The 21,421-nt window shown below is 30.8% G+C and overlaps 1 protein-coding gene and 1 long non-coding RNA gene across 2 annotated transcripts; both read left to right on the top strand.

Moving 5' to 3' along the window:
• The first annotated feature begins 4,732 nt into the window (after window positions 1-4,732).
• LOC133783405 (LRR receptor-like serine/threonine-protein kinase IOS1) lies at window positions 4,733-8,346 on the top strand. Its single transcript, XM_062223029.1, has 11 exons — window positions 4,733-5,007; window positions 5,116-5,248; window positions 5,337-5,408; window positions 5,520-5,591; window positions 5,678-5,758; window positions 5,930-6,105; window positions 6,224-6,438; window positions 6,939-7,065; window positions 7,253-7,315; window positions 7,452-7,662; window positions 7,749-8,346. Exons 1-11 carry the CDS (start codon window positions 4,737-4,739, stop codon window positions 8,164-8,166), a joined length of 1,839 nt encoding a protein of 612 aa, XP_062079013.1. The 5' UTR covers window positions 4,733-4,736; the 3' UTR covers window positions 8,167-8,346.
• Window positions 8,347-10,233: 1,887 nt separating this feature from the next.
• Window positions 10,234-18,377, top strand: LOC133784536 (uncharacterized). Its single transcript, XR_009871396.1, has 6 exons — window positions 10,234-10,386; window positions 10,494-10,571; window positions 12,959-13,047; window positions 17,662-17,752; window positions 17,844-18,088; window positions 18,168-18,377. It is a non-coding gene; the product is annotated as an uncharacterized LOC133784536 (long non-coding RNA).
• The last annotated feature ends 3,044 nt before the right edge of the window (window positions 18,378-21,421 follow it).

Raw genomic sequence — 21,421 nt, 5'->3', positions numbered from 1 at the left:
CTTTATATGGACACGTGAGGGCGTATTGACCACAATTTTTTTTCTTCATAATAGTGTCCATTGTATATCAAACCTATTGCAAGTTTTTGAAAAATTCTGAATAATTAAAATACCGAAAACAAAGTTCAAAAAATTTGTTGTACATGTGCTTTTATTTTTTATTATTATTATCATTATTATACGCTTTACGTAATTTTTTTTATAAACAATCTAAATTATGTATATGGAAATTTATGTTTTGTGTAAGACTTATTTTGGACGATTACCCGTTTGAACCCTTTAGTTTTAAAAATTAACTTTTAGAACTCGTGTTTTGTCAAAAGGTTAAATATATGATTGGATATATCGATTATTTGAACATTGTATTTTGGCCGATTACCCATTTTGACCCTTTATTTTTATAATTTAACATTTGGACCATATATTTATTCAAAAGGTTAAAAATTATTTATAAAAATTAAATTATATATAATTTATATTTTTTGTAAGGGTTCACATCATTTTGAACCTTGTATTTTAGCCGATTACCCGTTAGGACTTTTATTTTTAAAAATTAACTTGTGGACCTCAAGTTTTGTCAAAATGTTAAAAATAGAAATAGATAGATCGGTTATCTGAACACAATACTTTGGTCGATTACTCGTTTTATTAACTCTATATTTTTAAAAATTAACCTTTGGACTATGTATTTATTCAAAGTGTTAAAAATTCTTTATAGAAAGTAAATTATATAAATATATATAATTTATGTTTTACTTAAGGGTTCACACCATTTTGAACTTTGTATTTTAGACGATTACCCGTTTGGACCCTTTATTTTTTTAAAATTAACTCGTGGACCTTGTGTTTACTCGTTTAGATAATTTATTGTTAAAAATTGACATTTGGATCTCGTATTTTGTCAACAGGTTATAAATAAAAATAGATAGATTATTTATTTATTTATTATTATATATAGATTACTCATAATATATAGATATAGATTAACATAATAGAGTGTCTATGTTTTTTCCAAACTAACTATATATCACCACACCATATGATTTTTTATATACCGCTTCAAAATTTTTATTTTATTAGTATATTATGTAGTATATATTTGTATTTTTTTATTATTTTATATTTTGTTAGTTTATTGGGTATTTAATTAAAAAAATATCTAAAAAAAACGTTTAATGTAGTTTTTGTTTTATTTTATTTTTTGTATTAAAAAAATAAAGTTTAAATAATTAATAATAAAAATGAATAAAAAAATTAGATTTAAGGAGAAAATAGAAAAAATAGTTTGGAGTAATTTTAGAGTGTCACATCATCTCATTGAAACTCTCCTTTATACATATATTAAAAAAATATCTTAATTAAATATTTAAAAAAATAAAGTTTAAATAATTAATACTAAAAATGAATAAAAAAATTAGATTAAAAGAAAAAATAGTTATTAATAATAAAAATGAATAAACAAATTAGATTAAATGAGAAAATAGAAAAATAGTTATTAATAATAAAAATAAATAAAAAAGTACATTAAAGGAGAAAATAGAAAAAATAGTTTGGAGTAATTTTAGAGTGCCACATCATCTCCTTGAAGCTCTCCTTTATATATATATATAAATATATATAGATAGATAGATATATATATATATATAGTAATATCGTATTTTCACAAACTTAATAAAATATCAAATAAAAGAAAAATACAATTATTAATATTAATGTTTGATGATAATAATTATAATATTTGTAAAATTATTCACTTTTGAAGAAAAAATATAATTATAATATAATAAGAAAAATAGATATATACGTAATTTTTAATTAACTTTTTAAGTAATATAATAAGAAAAATAGATATATAATGAACCAAAAAACTATTATGTAATTTTTAATTAATTTTTTTAGTATTTTTCAATGATTAAGTAGATAAGATATTTAAGCTAAATAAATGTTTAGCTTAATAAAAATATATAAATATCGTATTGTCACAAGCTTAATAAAATATCAAATGAGAGAAAAATACAATTATTAATATTAATGATTGATGATAATAATTATACTATTTGTAAAACTATTCACTTTTGAAGAAAAAATAGAATTATAATATAATAAGAAAAATACATATATAAATAACCGAAAAATATTATGTAATTTTTAATTAAATTTTTTAGTAATATAATAAGAAAAATGGATGTATAGAGAACCAAAAAACTATTACGTAATTTTTAATTAACTTTTTTAGTATTTTTCAATGATTAAGTATGTAAGATATTTAAACTAAATAAATTTTGAGCTTAATAAAAATAGATAAATATCGTATTGTCACAAGCTTAATAAAATATCAAATGAGACAAAAATACAATTATTAATATTAATGAATGATAATAATAATTATAATATTTGTAAAACTATTTGCTTTTGAAGAAAAAATATAATTATAATATAATAAGAAAAATAGATATATAGAGAACCGAAAAACTATGTAATTTTTAATTAACTTTTTTAGTAATATAATAAGAAAAATAGATATATAGAGAACCAAAAAATTATTACGTAATTTTTAATTAATTTTTTTAGTATTTTTTAATGATTAAGTAGTTAAGATATTTAAGCTAAATAAATTTTTAATCAAATTAATATGTGTATATATTGATATTTTTAATTGTTAACATATTTTAGAAAATAGAAAATGAATAAAAAAAATTAGATTAAAGCAGAAAATAGAAAAAGTACTTTGAAGAGATTTTAAAGTGCTACGTAATCTCCTTGATGCTCTCCTTTATATATATATATAGATAGATTTGCACGATGTATTTAATAACTATAATGTATAAAATAGAGATTACATTTATTCTGAAAATTGAAAGTAAATGTATTATTATTATGAAAAAAAAAGTAGATGCACCTCCCAAAAAGATATATATTGGGCTATTTGTTTGAGAAGCAAAAATTGTTTAATTTGACTTTTTTTTTTAAAAAAAAGGTTTAATTTAATATGTGGGGCATAAGTTGAGGGCAATTGATTGTACGTAAGGACGTGATCCATTATGTCTACGCGTAGTAATTATCATTCTTTTTTTTTTATTTTAACAAATTCATTATCATTCTTGATATTATATATATGATCAATATTTTCACTATAAATTAAACCCGAATACAAGAACCTGCTTTTTCATTTGCAGCATATGCTATAGATTAAAATATGGTTTTCTTTAAGCATTTTGTCGTTCCGATTTTCTTGCTGCAGAGTATTTTGATTATTTTCCCACACTTGATTCAGCCTCAGGATCTATCAGGTATAATCATACTATTAGACTATGGTGTCCCACATGGAATATGTGTAAGAATATTGAACTATTAATAAGAACATGTGTAACTCCACTAATCACCAATTGGTTTTTAGATGGAGCCTCATGATTCTTGTCATGGTATCAAGAGCCAATTCCCTAGCGGGCATTCGATCCACACCGATCCAAAAGAGTGAGCCAAGCCGCACGAGATCCGCATAATGCGAAAAGACACTTGAGATCCAAAAAAAAATAAGCGAGCTGACAAAATGGGCCACTTGTGATCAGGTGATTCAAGATTGGTGAGCGAAAAATCGCCACCATCTTGAGGGGGGATATTAGACTATGGTGTCCCACATGGAATATGTGTAAGAATATTGAACTATTAATAAGAACATGTGTAACTCCACTAATCACCAATTGGTTTTTAGATGGAGCCTCATGATTCTTGTCACATACATACATATATATATATATATATAGTAAAGAGTATTATTATCAATTAATAAATATATTGGCTCTAGTTTAAATATAAACATATTTTATACGTTTTCAGGATATATTTACATAGACTGTGGAAGTTCAGAGATGTCGAATTACATAAATAAAACAATGGGCATCAATTTCAGCTACCTTTCAGATGAAAACTACACAGACAGCGGTGAAAAGAAAGTGATATCTCAAAAATACAAGGACGAAATGGCTAACGAACCGCAGCTTTGGAATGTTCGAAGCTTCCCAAATGGTGCCAGAAACTGTTACACTGTGAAGCCAACACGAGCCCAAGGCACCAAGTATTTGATCCGAGCAACGTTTTTGTATGGAAACTACGACAACATAAACCGACCCCCAACTTTTGATTTGTACATTGGGGTTGATTGTTGGGATACGTTATCAATTGAAAATGCATGGACCCCAATTCGCCGTGAAATCATATATGTGCTTTCATCCGATCGCTTACATGTTTGTCTAGTAAACACAAATAACGGAGCTTCATTCATATCAACTTTAGAGCTAAGACCTCTAGCAGACAAAATTTATCAGACAAAAAATGGCACGTTCCTAAAACTTCATTCTCGGCCTGATTATTCATCGTCAACAGATGACGAAGAGTTGAGGTTATACTTCATTCTCATTCTCATGCTCTTACGTACCACTATTATTAATTATTAATTGGCTGATTCAATAATTAATTAGGTGTTTATGTACGATAACATATGTTATATTTATAGGTACAAGGATGATATTTATGATCGTTTCTGGATGTCCTGCGGGAGAAAGAAGTGGTCCCCATTCTTAACTGCTTCTCTTAGTGGTGTAAACTCTATCACAAAAGGCGTTTACGAAATACCGTTCACCGTCATGAACACTGCGTACACCCTTGACAGAAATAGTACTAATGACATAAGTATTACTTGGCCTAGCATGAGCAGCACCGAAAGGTTTTTCCTCTACATGTATTTTGCGGAACTCGAACAACTCAACGAGAACGAAACAAGAGAATTCGATATCTACGTTAATGATAAATCCTGGTACGATAACATGTCTCCCGAATACTTGAGCGGAGATAGCATCCATAGCACCGAAGCCGTAGAAGTTGAAGGTGGAGTAAAACTGAGTATTTCGCTCAGAAAAACCAAAAACTCAACGCTACCGCCCCTTATAAATGCCATGGAGATTTACATCCAAAAAGAGCTCTCACAAAAAGAAACCAACCAAATGGATGGTATGATTCTACATGTATTATGTATATAATATACTTTTTTCTTCGTAGTTAATACTATAATATATTTCTTACTATATATGCATGTTATATATACATCAATTATTCTAGAAAAATCTATGTGGAATGTCAAGGAAGTATATGGATTAAAGAGAAACTGGCAAGGAGATCCTTGTAACCCTGGCAATTTCACGTGGGATGGTGTTGGGTGTGATTCCAATAATTCGTCTAACATTGTGTCTTTGTAAGTCTATTTTAATACCAACAAAATAGTCATATCAGTGGTTTTGTTTCGTTCCAACTCTGTTGACACACTTTGTTTGAACGTGCAGGAATCTGTCGTCATGTGAACTAAAGGGGGAAATTGCTTCTTCCATTGCCAATCTGACCATGTTAAACAATCTGTAATTAATTATCTCAATCACCAGCCTTGAAATTCATACCAAAAATACACACTATATCCTTATTAATTAATTGTTTTATATATAATTACTTATTAGGGCATTTCATTGCAGGGATTTATCAAACAACAGCCTGAACGGGGCCGTGCCTGAATTTTTGGCTCAACTTTCATCCTTAAAATTTTTGTAAGTTTCTGATCGATCAGGAAATCACTTACAAAATTTATTTATAAATGATCTAAAATTACTTATTTATCGTCCCTTTCTCACAGAAACCTTAAAGGAAACAACCTCACTGGCCCAATCCCAGACGCACTCCTTCAAAGATTAAAGAATAATCAATTATATTTAAGGTGCCTTTCTCTTTTAATTATATAAATGGTCTCCTTTAATTTGTGTCTTTTAAACTTGCTTAAAGAACAAAAATTTCCTCTTACCTCAAAAATAAATAAAAATAAATGTTGCCAAAATATATTTAATTGAATAGTCGTCATTGATAAATTAATTCACTATCTTCTCAACAGCTTTGATACAAACATGAACAGTCCGTGCTCATCGTGCGAAAAAAAGAAAAAAAAAATTGTTGTCCCACTGGTTGCTTCACTCGGCGTATCACTTGTTATCGTATTTATTATTGTGTCAGTAATTTGGATCTTCAAAAGAAGATCAAGACGGCCAGCGGCCCCTAAAGATTTGAAGGGTTAGAAAATTCTAATTACTGTAATAACTTTTGCTAAGAAAACGCATGTATATATAGTCTGGGATTCTTTATTTCGAATTTCAACATTGATGATCTAAATTTACATTTGTTGATGCAGAGTCCAATATTGGAGGAGAGAATGATGATAATATTTTTTCAAAAAAACAACAATTTACGTACTCAGAGATTCTGAGAATAACCAACAACTTTGATAGGATAATAGGAGAAGGCGGATTTGGAAAGGTTTACTACGGCAACTTAAGGGGCATTGAGGTTGCAGTGAAGATGCTGTCTCTCTCGTCATTCCAAGGGCATCAACAATTTCATGCAGAGGCACAATATAATTCTGATTTTGTTACATATATAGTTATTAAATGATATATATATATAGTTATGATTTTGCTACAAGGGTTTCACTTTAAGCTCTAGTAGGGCTCTCAGTGTTTCTCGACCCGGGAACAGTTTTCGGCGTGATTTTTTTTATGACCGTGTATATTATAGCTATTTAGAGTATCTGCAAATTTTCAGAAAATTTCGAATAGTTTACAGTACCGAAAACTAGGTTCAAACATGTTGTTTTCCACGTGCATAAAAAAAATTAGTGACGGTGCAACAACATGTTTGCACTTAGTTTTCGGTACTGTAAACTATTCGGAATTTTCTGAAAATTTGCAGGATGCTCTAAATAACTATAATATACACGGTCATAAAAAAAATCGCGTCGAAAACTGTTCACGGGTTGTAAACACTGAGAGTCCCACCGGTAGGGCTTAAAGTGAAACATTCTCATATTTTTATATATATATTGAAACAATCATATATGTGTTATACAGCTTAAGTCACTTATGAGAGTTCATCATAGAAACTTGACTACCCTTGTTGGATATTGCAACGAGAAGGATCATATTGGACTCATCTACGAGTACATGGCTATGGGAAACTTAAAATCACTACTTTTAGGTCTGTATTTAATTTTTATTTAGTATTTATGGCGGATACGGATACAATTTTTGCCAATTTAATTTAAATTTGGCCCTAAATTTATTAGCTTTCTCTTTACATATTCACGTAGACGATATAACTAATTAATGCAGATCAATTTATGTTTAATTAATTAACATTAATACCTCTTTTTATCAATGTCTAGGTAGAAGTCCAAGCATCCTGAGTTGGGAAGACAGACTTCGGATAGCAATAGACACAGAACAAGGTTAGTAATGATAACAACATTTTTTTTTTTCTCGAATTAATAACATTTAATTGAATGGTTTAAGATTTTGTCTAAACTGACTATCATTATGAATTACTTGAGTTCCCATTTTATGTACCAAATTTATACATTTCAGGACTTGAGTACTTGCACAACGGATGCAAGCCGGCAATAATTCACAGAGATGTGAAGTCGACAAACATTTTGTTGAATGAAAAGTTTCAAGCTAAACTAGCTGATTTTGGCGTGTCCAAGATTTTCTCCAACGAGGATGACAAACAAAGTGTTAGTGGCAGTCTTGGTGTATCCACCAATGTTGTTGGTACTCCTGGATATCTCGACCCCGAGTAAGTACTAAGCTCTATTATTTTTACAAAATTGTAATACATATATATATATATATATATATAAATATTGATTTCTTCACATGCAGGTATTATTCAACAAATTGGCTCAATGAGAAAAGTGATGTTTTCAGTTTTGGAGTTGTATTATTGGAGTTAATCACAGCTCGTCCAGTGTTAACAAGAGCGAGAGAGAATGCTCACGTAATACAGTGGGTTGGTTCGAAGCTTGTAAATGGAGATATTGAAAACATTATCGATCCAAGACTTGAAGGGTGTTTTTGTGTTAATACTGTTTGGAAAACTATTGAAATAGCAATGGCTTGTGTCTCGAAAACTTCCTCCAATAGGCCAACTATGAATCACGTAGCAACTGAATTAAAGGAGTGTTTGGCAGCAGAGTTAACCTGGAAGAACAACAATAGTATGGTTGAATCAAAAGATTTGTTGGTGGAAATGATGAACTATAGTACGGCCCCAGAACAACATATTCCTCTAGCTAGGTAGTTCTCAAAAACATGGATGTCATTATTCTTCTGAAAAGTAAAAGCTTAATTAAGATGGCTTGGTGTGTATGTTTTTTAGGTATGCGCGCGTATGAAAATTTTCCTATTTTTTAAATACCCTTTTGTGCTTAATTGACTCTATAATATTGTGCGCATAATTCCAAAAATTATTTACCAACTCGTGGATGATTTACTAGTTACTATCAATAGAATTGCATGTGTGAATTTCATATTCTGTCACTAAGATTTCGCCACATAATTAACATTTCATTCATTTCCTCATTTAAAATCTGCTTCTTATATGATAGCAAATAGCCATCCGCAATATGCATACCACACTATTGATATATAGTGTTTGCGTAGGTAAAATAGTCCTTAATTTTTTTTGTTTAATTATTATTTTATTATAGTTGTTATGAGAGGCCAATAGTTCACAAAGATATTAAAGCTGCAAGTATCTTGCTAACTATGAATTTTCTAGTGAAGCTAGCAAATTTTGGCGTTTTATAATAAAAAACATTTACATATAATCAATCACAATTTATGTCCATTATGTGATCCTATCATATTAATATGATGACGTGGTTACTCCCTAATTATTTAAAAATATATGATCCTATAATTAAAGATGATGTGGTTACTCCCTAATTATTTAAAAATATATGATTCACTAGACATTATGTTTTAGGCTCTATGAAAACCTAAGAACAATTTCGTTATAACATAATAGGCAATCACAGAGAGTAGTGCTCCTAGTGTGGTCGTCCGAAGATCATTAAAAACCGTTCTAGATTGAGCATTTGTCTCACACTACAAGAATAACAGTATCTAGCGACGACACCTCTAGCGACGACATGAAAAAAATCGTCGCTAGAGGTTATTTCATACACGCGGCCCCTGTTCGCGCGAAAAGCAATTGATTTCCCTCCTTTATTGACTTTTCTCTCTCTCTCTCTCCCTTTATGTTCAGATTAAGCAAACCGACTCCCCAAACACAAACAGCTCCCTTCTCCTCTCAGCCGAACCCCTGTCTCCCTCCTCTCAGACCCCAACCGAACCCCTCTCTCCCTCCTCTCAGACCCAACCTCCTCACTCTCTCTCTTCTCAGACCCAACCTCCTCACTCTCTCTCTTCTCAGACCCAACCTCCTTTATTTTCAGACCCAAACCCAAACCGAAACCCCCAAACTCCTCTCTCTCTTCTCTCAGAACTCAAACCCCAAACCGTGAGAACCCCAATTGCACAAAAGCCCATCCTCCAAGCGCCGTCTGTGGCTCTTCCAAGCCGCCGGAGACGTACGGTTCCTCCAAGCTTCATCGGAGAATCTCCATCTACGGTACATACATATATATATAAATATTTAGTTATACGGTATATATATATAAGTATTTAGTTTTTTATTATTAGTATTGTTCAGTTCATTTTTATATATATATATTCTTTTGTGACACCCTCTCTGTTTTGCATGTGTATGTCCTGTTTTGGACTTGTTTGAGTAAAGTGCATTTTTCAGTGCTTTTGATTCCTGTGGTAGAATCAAACTATCATATGTAAATGTTGACTAAAGATTTAGGATTACATTGGGATTTTTCATTTTCTTCTTTTATGGGACCCTGTACATATATACGGTGATTCTATTTGCCTTTGCTTGGCTTAGCTAGGCTCTAAGTGTGTAGAAATATAATGCTTTTGAATTGATACTGATGGAGTTGAGGAATGGTAGTAGAGTTTGTTATATGCAGAGTAAATATAGAAAGTTCTAAGTTCTTGGTCGTCCTTGCTCAGATTTACATGGTTAATTAAATCATTTAGTAAATTAATTTTGGTGGCACACTTTGCTGCTTGTAGTTTATTGTCATGTAGCTAAGTTTATAAGCTTTGAAATATTCTTGATTTTTAGGGGTGAATTTATATTGCTAACCCAATAGGTTTTCACTTTTCACTATCATAAATGGAGTTATGAAATTATAAGAAGGTTCTTTCAAAGAATATGCAGTAATGTGCATATATGGAAATTGAGAATTTTAGTTTTTTAAGTAATTACTGTCTTATATTTTGATTTAAATTCTTCATTATCTCTTTGAAAAGGACAACTATTTTGTTTATGTTGTTATATATCTTATTGCACTTCTTGATGTTTGCAGGGCTTGTAGTCCCAGATGTTCCATTAGAAGAGACTGATAATTTAAGAAAGGAAGCTCTGAAAAAGAATATTGTACTGGTGTGTCTTATTGGCCTTCCGATTTTTCATTCATTTGGATAGATACAGTGTTCTGTTTTTTTTTTTTTTAAATGAAATTAACCTGCATCTTCTTGTGTGCTTCAAAGGTATTGCTAACCACACCCACTACTCCTAATGATCGAATGAAAGCCATTGTTCAAGCTGCTGAAGGATTTGTCTATCTGGTAAGGTTTTTCTTTGGTCGACTCATCAATCTTGCTTCCTCTTTAGTTTTTCTGATGCTTATAATAATGTATTAGTTTAAGTAAGCTTGACCGTTCATGCTAGAACTCTGTTCACTCATTTCTCTCTCTAGACGTGGGTTTTAGTTTTTCTGATGCTTATAATAATGTCTCAGTCATTTGCTGTAATTTGGCAACAATTCTTACTTGATGAGTTCTTTCTCTCCCTTTTCCTAGTTAGCTAACCATTTAAGGTGCCAATGAATAAAGGAAAAAGAATATAAAAAGAAGTACTTGCATTATTGTCATCTTTTAGTAGAGAGACATGGATATAATCTATTATCACTACTTGTACTGGTCGCAGTAGCAGAGCTAATTTTGTATACTCTTTAACTGAGTTTTCGACTGAGAATTTCCTGGTGCTAATTTAGTAGAATTCAGTTTCTTTACTATGGAGTTTGACTCTGTTATATTGGTTATTAGGGATTAGAGAGAGATATAGAGAGTTCTTGCCTAATGCTGCCATTTTTGCCTATTTCAAGTTTCAACAAATTTACTTTCTCAGTTTGTCATTTCATTAAACAATATCACAATATTAAGTTTCCAATTCCTTTAAAGATTTATATATACTTATACATATATATATATATGAAAACTTGGTAGTTTATCTAGATTATAAGTTCCTGCAATGACAACTAACACAGTACAATATCAGAAATACACACTCCTAGACGCTAGTTAAAGCAATTTGTCAAACAGTTAGTAAACACAAACTAAGTAAGAAATCAAAGAGCAATACAGAGCCAGAGGACACATAAAATATGGAAGAAGTTAAATAAATATATGTGTAGTACATCAATCTAAAAAGAAGTACTTGCATTATTATGACAAAATTTGTGTGAAGAAAAACATGTAAGCGACTCTATTGTGGTGAGGCGAGGCAAACTATGAACTCGAATTTGATATCTTCACATGCATTTTCGAAATGATTTCTTTGGATCGTAATTGTGTTTTATATGTTTAGTTGCTACTGTTTGACATTTTAAAATATTTGGTTGTAGTATTACAGGAAACAAAACTACCCATCTATTACTTGGTATATATATATTGCTTGGTATAATAAATCACTACTGCATTAATCTTCTTTTTATTAATTTGTACTATGTTGACTAACCACTTTTAATAAGCTACAATATTGAAATTTCTTGCTTGATTAATTAATGTTGAATGAGTTGATTAGTTTTGGGTCAACCAGCTTATTTTATTATCTTGACAGTCATAGAATAATAATTAGCAAAACCATTTGCCTTCAAACGACAAGCATTCACCATTGGATTGGATTGGTATTTTTCTTTTGAAGCTGAATTAATTGATACTGCTGAGTTTGATGCTTTGAGGAATTGAAAGAATTGAAACTTTTTTTGAGTAAATTATGAGTTTACTTATATTTCAAAACTTCCTTATGTGTTTTTAGTCATTTAAGAAAACGAAAGTAACCGTTGGGAGAGGATTAAAGAGAGAAATGAGTGAGTGTTGAAGAAGAAGAAGAAGAAGAGTGTGTGAGAGCTTAAATGGTATATGGAACGGTTAGTTGGGATGTTGCTGTTATACAACAGAGAAAAGCACAAACTAAAAAAGGCAATGCTTTGTAAAATCTTTAGAAACTGAAAAATAAATAAATAAAAAGAACGAGAGAAAATATCTTCGTGGCTAAACCGTGTCTTTGCTGTGTTCTGTCTTATTTTTTTTTTTCTTTTTAAAACAAATGAAATTTTCTCAGCTTTGTAATAACCACTTTTTTAGCTGAACGTGGTGGGGTTGGTTTGTGTTTTTGTTATTTTTTAAAGAAATAATTTTTAATTATGTTATTTTGTTTTATGCTTAAGAATGCAAAAAAAAGATAGAAACCAGAATGTGTGGCAGAGCAAGGGCAACGTATAGAGGTGATCAAAGAGGAAATGGTAGAGAATTTTTGTGAAAAAAATATATTTTAAAAAAAATTATAAATATATATATTTGCACATGTGTGAGTTAAGAAAGACTATATTGCATTAAATGATAGTTAGTTTGTTATTTTACCTCTAATTCATGAATTGTATGTCATTGTCTCTATTGAGAGATGGGGTTCACTTCAGAAAAAAAAAAAGTGGAAAAATGCATGCATGAATGAATGATTCAAGCCATTCTTTACTTTCTTGAAGAAATTATTTGTGAAGAAGGTTATACTTATATATACACATATGCTGAAGCAAATTTCAATATCTTGGGTTTAATTAATTTGAACTAACGAAATGTAACAACACCAAACCACATAATAAATCACTACTGCATTACTCTTCTTTTTATTAATTCGTACTCTGTTGACTAACCACTGCATTTTTAATTTTCAGGATTAATTGTTGATTGCAATTTGAGCAAGAGCTTGGTTTTGCAGGATTTTCTATAACGAAAGACTTTGGATTTTGATTGATTTATTGAGGTATTTACTCTTCAAATGTGTTTATTCTCTGTATTTAGGCTTGTTTATTTTGGTTTTTTTTTCTTCATTATGTGTTATAAGTTTAAGAGAATACATGTTTCAATTGAATTTTTGTAAAACTTTAATGTATGTAGAAAAATATATGTTGTTCTAATAGAACCCAATATAGAGTTAAGTGGAGGTTAATCTAATTCCATGCAATTAATACAATATGTTTAAGCTATAGCTACCTATAACTAGATTGATATTTACACATATTTAATCCTATTTAAAATAATATATTTGTTTTTTATCAATAAAAAGAAGTCTTACTATTTTTACAAGTTTTGAGTTTTTCAGAATAATATGTATATTTGTTGTTCTTTGTGATGTTATTTTTCTTTAATTACTTCCTATCCTTTTGTAATAGTCTATCCATTTTCTTGATGCAATTATTTTTCCTCAAGAAATATGGAGTCAGGTTTACCCAAGAAAAAATATGATATATTTCTAATTAAGATGTATGGTACATGTGTGTGTTTTTTTAGGGAAATTTATGTATATATGTACCATACATCAACTCTGAGCAAGCAATTTGCGTTCGTTAAAAAAAATAAAAAGAAGAAAGTAGTAAAGAGTGAATCAATAAAATTATACAACAAATAATAATCATAAATGGTCAATATGCATAAACTTATAAATTTTTTACTAAATTTAATAACCAATAAAGGTAATAATTAATAAAATAAGTATAATAAAACAAATAATTAAATCAAATAAAAGTAATTACTATATTATATATAAAATTGAAATTAAATTGATTATTAATTACTCACTTAATTTATTAATTAATAAACTTTAATCTAATAAGTTATTGCTGATTTATTTGTAAAACATGATAATTCATTGAAAAAATAATAATTCAAATAATAATTTCTTACACTGTGCAGTGTAATAATTAATAATTTCTTACACTGTGCAGTGTCCTATAGAATGTCGATCGACAAGACTTGGATTAATAATTCAAATAAATTTTCTGATGAGTATGTTGCTGGAGCGTTTGCATTTGTTGAGAGAGCTCAACAATTTGTGGATACAAGGGGACTAGTGAAGTGTCCTTGTAACAAGTGTCTTAATATCGAATTGCAAACGATTGGTGTGTTAGAAAGTCATCTTTTTTAGAATGGTTTTCTACGAAGTTATACAAATTGGTACTGGCATGGAGAGGAGGAAATAATACCGACCAATAGAGTGGTCCACCAATGTCACGAGGACGAGATGATGGATGCTCTTAATGATATAGCACAACCTAACAATTGTGAAGATGATGAGAACGAGGTTGATGATGAGATACCACCAGCATCAGAATGCAGAGGTACTAGCCAATACTATAATGACTTATTTGCCGAGATGGAGTCTCCGTTATTCCCAGGGTGTGACAAATACACATCTTTGAATTTCGTAGCTAAGTTGATGCATTTCAAAGTGTTGGGGAAAATTCCTAACAAAATTTTTGATTGAATCTTGGAGTTGTTGGAAGATGCATTCCCATCTCCAAATAAGATACCAAAGTCACATTATGCGGCGAAGAGGTTGATGAGGAAATTGGGTTTGGGTTACGAGTCAATCCATGTTTGTAAGAATGATTGTGCATTGTTTTGGAAGGAAAATGCAGGAAAACACACGTGCCCAATTTGTGGGGAGGATCGTTGGGTGGATAAAAATACCAAGGGGAAGAAAGTGGCCCAAAAAGTTATGCGTTATTTTCCATTGACCCCTCGGTTGATGCGAAAATACGCGTCAAGACACATTTCTCAACATATGAGATGGCATCATGAAGGGCGTGTTAAAGAAGATGGTATCATGCGGCATCCTGCAGATGGGAAAGCATGGAAGGATTTTGACCGGAGCAATCCAACGTTTGCAATGGAACCTAGGAATGTGCGTCTTGGATTGGCTGCTGATAGATTCAATCCTTTTGGAAATATGAGTTTGTCTTATAGCATGTGGCCGGTTGTGTTAACGACTTACAACTTGCCACCGTGGTTATGCATGAAAGAGACTAACTTTATGTTGACTTTATTAATTCCTGGTCCACATTCACCTGGAAAAGATTTTGATGTTTTCTTAAGGCCATTGGTTGATGAGCTGAAGGAATTATGGGTGAACGGTGTTCAGACTCGAGATGTTGTTGATGGTAGTTTTTTTAAGCTTCGAGCAGCTTTATTGTGGACTATAAATGATTTTCCAGCGAGGAGTAGTCTTTCTGGATGGAGTGGTCAAGGTTACACTGCTTGTCCTACATGCAATGTATCAACACCATCAGTTCGTTTGCAAAATAAGGTTGCATTTTACGGTCACAGACATTTTTTACCAATGGGACACCAAATTAGAAAAAAGAAGAAGTTATATGGTTCAGTTGAGAAAAGACCACCTCCAGAGGAATTTAGCACTGAAGCTATTTTCACACAAATGAATTTTATGCCTGAATCTCTTCCTGGTAAGCATGTTAGCTACGGTGGACAAAAAAGGAAACGCACAAAAGAGCAAGTTGGTTGGCGTAAAAAAAGCATTTTCTTTGAGCTCCCATATTGGGCCAATATGAAGTTGCGACACAACCTAGACGTCATGCATGTTGAGAAAAATGTATGCGACAGCTTAGTTGGCACAATAGTCGGGTTGGAAAATAAGACCAAAGATACAATTAGCGCTAGAGTAGATTTGGAGAAGATGAAGATAAGGCCAGAATTGCATCTGAGAATGGTAAATGGTCGAATGGAAAAGCCGGCAGCGAAATACACATTTATTCCTGAAAATCGGCATAAGTTTTGTCGATTTTTGAAATCAGTCAAATTTCCTGATGGGTTTGCATCTAATCTAAGGAAGAATGTGATTGAAAATGACACTAAGATTACTGGGTTGAAATCCCACGATTGTCATGTCATATTGCAACGTCTTTTGCCAATTGGTGTTCATTCATTCCTAGAAAAACCTATTGCCAAGACCATTATTGACTTATGCACTTTCTTCAAGATTATTTGTGCTAGAACTCTAGTTGTTTCTGATTTGGAGAAAGTGAAAACATCAATTGTTGAAATTCTTTGCGGACTAGAAATCATTTTTCCGCCAGCATTTTTTGATGTTATGGTTCACCTAATGATACATTTGCCTCAAGAAGCAATAGATGGAGGTCCAGTACACATGAGGTGGATGTATCCCTTTGAGAGATACATGAAAAAATTGAAACATTATGTGCGTAATAAAGCTCGTCCTGAGGGTTCCATAGCTGAGGGTTATGTCGTCGATGAAGCATTGACATTCTGTTCTATGTACTTCAAAGGGGTGGAAACAAGGTTTAATCGTCCAGATAGAAATGTTGATGCAATTCCATCACCAAAGAAGTTGTCTGTGTTTCAATCTCAAGGTCGTCCGATCGGTAAGAAGACATTAACAACTTTGGACGATGAACTTAAAAAAACTGCTGAGTGGTACATTCTCAACAATTGCGTTGAGATTCTCCCATATATTCAGTAAGTACTTTGATCACACTAACAATATATTTATCTACTCTTCCATTTATCTTTCAAATTTTTTAAGTCTTTCATATTTTATATGTGTAGAGAGCACAAGCAGATCCTTTTATCTAGTGGTGCTGAAAACCTAGATCAATTACAGAAAAAGGAGTTCCCCATGTGGTTTTACAATAAGCTTTACAATCTTCGACAAGCGGGATCTGCAGAAGCTTCTGAAGAGTTATTCTCCTTAGCAAGCGGCTCCTCTAATCTTGTTTCTTCATACACTGGGTGTATTGTTAATGGAGTTCGATTTTTGTGCTATGATAGAGATAAAAATTTGAAAACTCAAAACAGTGGTATCTTAGTACCCGGAGTAGACAACAAAAGTTTCTACGGCCAATTAGAAGAGGTTATAGTGATGTCATACCTTGCTGGTTGTTCTGTTGTATTATTCAAGTGTAAATGGTTTGATATAGATCCTACCAAGAGTAGGATGAAGAATGAAAATAATATAACCAGAATATTTACCAAGTTCGAGTGGTACAAAGATGACAAATTTATCTGGGCAACTCAGGCAAAACAAATTTTCTATCTTGATGATTTGAAAAATGACCGAGATTGGAAAATTGTTGAAGAAGTTCATCATAGAAATGTGTGGGACACCCCAGCAGCTGATGAATAGTTGGATCCCATTGAAATAGATGTTATGCATGACACAATATCATCTGATTTCCAATTGTTTGTCGATCTTGGTCCGTTGCCAGAAATAAATTTTTGCCGTAGAGATCAACCGCCATCTATTGTCAATGTAGATACTCCTGTTGATCAAGAGGAAGATGAAGAGGAAGAGGAAGAGGAAATGGTTGATGAAGAGGAAGAGGAGATGGTCGATGAAGAGGAAGAGGAAGAGGAAGAGATGGACTTAGAAGAAGATAATGTAGAAGAAAATGAGAATGATAGTGATAATGAATATTATAGTGATGATTAAGTTGTAATTTTTACATTCAAAGATTGAATGATAATATTATTTATGGATAACCATATTATTTATGTTTATCTTTATTTGTCAACATTTTATTATATGCACACATATATATATCATTATATTTAAATTTATTAGATGTCTTCTGCGGTAATGCGACATCACGGAGGTGATGGCGGGGCAGATCCTCCTTGAGATCCAACACATATAGAGGCTGACTGTGAGAGAGGTAATTCATGCACTATCTACTGTATTTATGCATAAATTAACCTTATAACTATAAATGTATAATTTAATATTATGCAATTGTAAAATAATAGTGCCTGCAATAAAAAGGTGTGGCATCAACAAAGGGATATCAACCCGAGAGGCTAGGGCTGCCTTAGGTAGACCATTACCCCTTGAGTGGGATGTTCGAGGAAAGACGTACAAGGAAATTGGTGAATATTCTCACCATTTGTCTCGGGAGATCGGCCTTCTCATTCGACAATATGTCGATCCCGACTATGATCGATGGGATAAAGTACCAAAGGAAGTTAGAGATCGAATATTTCCTCGTCTACAGGTAATTTATTTCTTATCTTTTGTATTTTGTTGAATTTAATGTTAAATTTGACTAATTAACTTAATTTATTTTAATTTAGGATGATTTATTCGATATTGGTCTCACTCGGTATGGGGCAGAACATCGAAGTGGCATTCTTCTCGGCATTCAACGATCTTGCGCTGATCGTTACTCAGAATGGAAGAATGATATATCTACTCACATAAAGAAGCATGGTCGGAGACATGCTCCTGATGGTTTGGTAGAAGAAAAATGGAAGAAAGCGCTTGATTATTTTGATCGACCTGAAGTGAAGGTAAAATTTCTTTTTAATTTAGTTTTGTTAATATAACATATATATAATTAACACAATGTCATTTTGTAGAGGCGCTCTGAGATTAATGCTGCGAATCGAGCAAAACAAAAACAAAATAGCTTCCCAGGATCGCAGTCTACGCCAGCACTTCGTTATAAGAAGGTATTTTTTCTTATTAAATTTTTAAAAAAATTCATATATTTTTATTAAATTTCTAAATAATTTTTGTATATTAGCGCAATATGCAAACTGGCCATCTCTCAGGCGTTCCAGAAACTTGGATGGATGCTAAATATAAAGAAGGGAGAGGTTGGGTCAGTCAAGTAGCACATGATAATTATGTAAGTAATTGTATATTTTTTATATTTTTTATATTTTTCTTACTTTGTAAATTTGCAATAGTTGTATTAAAAATTCAATAATACAGGAAAAGTTGTTGGAGGTACGTCAAACTCAGCAGACCCAATCTTCTACGACCACCTCTAATGCGAGTACTGCCACAACTGAGGTGGACGACATTGCCCTTGTTCAGACAGTCTTTGGACGCCGTCGGGGCCATCAGACAGGACTTGGTCGTCGGATTCGCTCGAGCGCGGAACGTGAAGTGACTGACACACTTCAACCACCGTCACCGCCCCCTACTGCCCAAGAGATGCGGGATGTGGTCGAACGTCTCCGAATCGTTGAGGAGTACATGGCTAGACTTGGTGGAGCCTCAGGTTCTGGATCTTCTCAGCCAGGTGATGGTCAGGATCCGACACCTCCTACTCAATAGGATGCTGGAGAACATTATTTATGACTTTATACTTTATGTAATTTAACTTTAGGAAAATATTATATATCACATTCTACTTTATTTAGACTTACCTTGTTTTATTGGAACATTATATTTATAAAATTTTATGATTATTAAATTTTATTAGATTTATTTATGTTTCAATTAAAAAAATCAAATACAATATATAATAAATATAAAAAAAAAAAGCAAATTAAAAAATTTTATTAGATTTATTTATGTTTCAATAAAAAAAAATCAAATAAAATATATAATAATTATAGAAAAAAGCAAATTAAAAATAAATAAATAATATCTCTAGCGACAACGTATAAGACCTCTAGCGACGACATAGGGAATAAGTCGTCGCTAGAAAAAAAGCAAATACGGAAATATGAAGTCATCCAGCGACGAATTTATCGGACTCTAGCGACGACTAATGTTGTCGCTATAACCTATAGCGACGACAATTATAAGATCGTCGCTAATAAAAACCAATTAGCGACCGGGTTATAGCGACGACAACTAGCGACGACCATGTAGTCGCTAGAGCCTCCAGCGACGATAAATTCCCTTCTAGCGACGAAAAATGTCGTCGCTAATACCCCTTTTTCCTGTAGTGTCAGTTTCACGCATTCTGATGTCAACCACAAAATTGTTTATGTATTATTCATAATTTTATTCACCATAAATATTTTATGAATATTAATGTGAATATTTTATGAATATAAATGTGCTTCAACCTATCTTTAATGATGATTTGTTGTTGTTAATTTTTAGTAGAATTTTGATATTTTGCTTAGAAAATTGAATAATTAATAAAATTTAGACTAATAATTATAAATTATATAGTCGTTTAAAATGTATTTGTATTGCTCTCTGCATGATCTGGGTCTGGATATTTTTTATGTATTATTTGCAGGATTTTAAATTTTGGGGTAGATGAAAATATAGTTGTTATGCTACCAAATTTTTTATAGAATTGTAAAATTTAAAGATATTGTGAATATTAGTAGAAGTGCTCAATAAAATTTCTAATTTAATAAATAGTGAATTGATAAGTAAAATAATGTATTTTTAAATTAACATTAAAAAAAATTAACATTAACATTATGCAACTAAATTTTAATAAAAATAAACTTTAATTAAATAATTTAAGTAATAATTAAATCCTAAATTAATTAAATAAATTTTAAACAAATCTTAGAAATTTTGTTTAAATTAATAAAATTATTCAATAAAGCATAAGTAAAATATGTAATTTAATAAATACTAAATTAATATGTAAAAAAATAATATTTGTTAGTTCTGATTAAATAAAATTAACAAATATATTATTAGAAAACAATTTTTTAAACATAATTTTAATCATTATTCAAATTAAAACTAATATTTGAAGTTAGAAAAAAATATGTCAAATTTAAATAATTTTAATAATATTTACACTAAAATATATTATAGTTAGATATCATAAAACAACATAATTAACTTCAAAGAGCATAAGACATTATAAAAACAATATTTAATTTTAGCAAAAAAATGAGACTATATATAAAATAATTTTAGCAAAAAAATGAGACTATACGTAATTCAATTCTTACCTTAAATATATATGTATGTGTATATAACACATAATAACACAGATTAAACATATAAAGCGTACATACAAAACACTAAGCATGCATTTATATAAATATATATATATATAACATAAATTTGTATTCCATGAGGGAACAAGGCAGAGAAGAGAATAAAGATCATTATTTTGAAGAAAATTAAGAATAGTTATCAAAATAATTCCATAAAATATTTCTTTTCCTCAGAATTTTGAAGGAGATCTGATTCCATACATAATAATTGATTATTTATTAAGTATTGATCACAAGCAGTAAATTACCTCTTCTGCAACCTCTGTCTGCTATGAAAACCCTTGCAAGTAATTATTCTCTAGCTCCTTCCCATTATTGATGGCCAAAATGTCAAGTCATTCATTCAGCTAATAAAATTGTAGCAAATAGATCGATATCTATTCTATATAAAAAGTGTGTAGATAACGGAAATTTTTGGTTTTAACGGTTTTTTAATTTTTTCAGTTAACTTTAACGGAATATTCTTATATTTAACAGAATATTCTTATATTTAAGCGTAGATTGTAAACATGACTTAAACTTAAATAAATAAATAATTAAACAAATTAAAATAAGATATTTTTGAGATATTTTACCATGATAATTATTTAAAAATAATAAAATCATATATTTTA

The sequence above is a fragment of the Humulus lupulus genome, chromosome 6 (genome assembly GCF_963169125.1).
Source record: "Humulus lupulus chromosome 6, drHumLupu1.1, whole genome shotgun sequence".
Classification (NCBI taxonomy): domain Eukaryota; kingdom Viridiplantae; phylum Streptophyta; class Magnoliopsida; order Rosales; family Cannabaceae; genus Humulus; species Humulus lupulus.
The sequence above is the reverse complement of the archived record's forward strand: the minus strand, read 5'-3'. Positions and strand labels throughout refer to the sequence as shown.

Bases quoted from the DNA above. Each gene is read 5' to 3' on its own strand.
- LOC133783405 (XM_062223029.1), top strand. From the start codon at position 4,737: ATGTATTTTGCGGAACTCGAACAACTCAACGAGAACGAAACAAGAGAA. The intron at 5,008-5,115 runs GTATGATTCTAC...CAATTATTCTAG, and splicing joins AGAAACCAACCAAATGGATG to AAAAATCTATGTGGAATGTC. The intron at 6,439-6,938 runs GCACAATATAAT...TGTGTTATACAG, and splicing joins ATCAACAATTTCATGCAGAG to CTTAAGTCACTTATGAGAGT.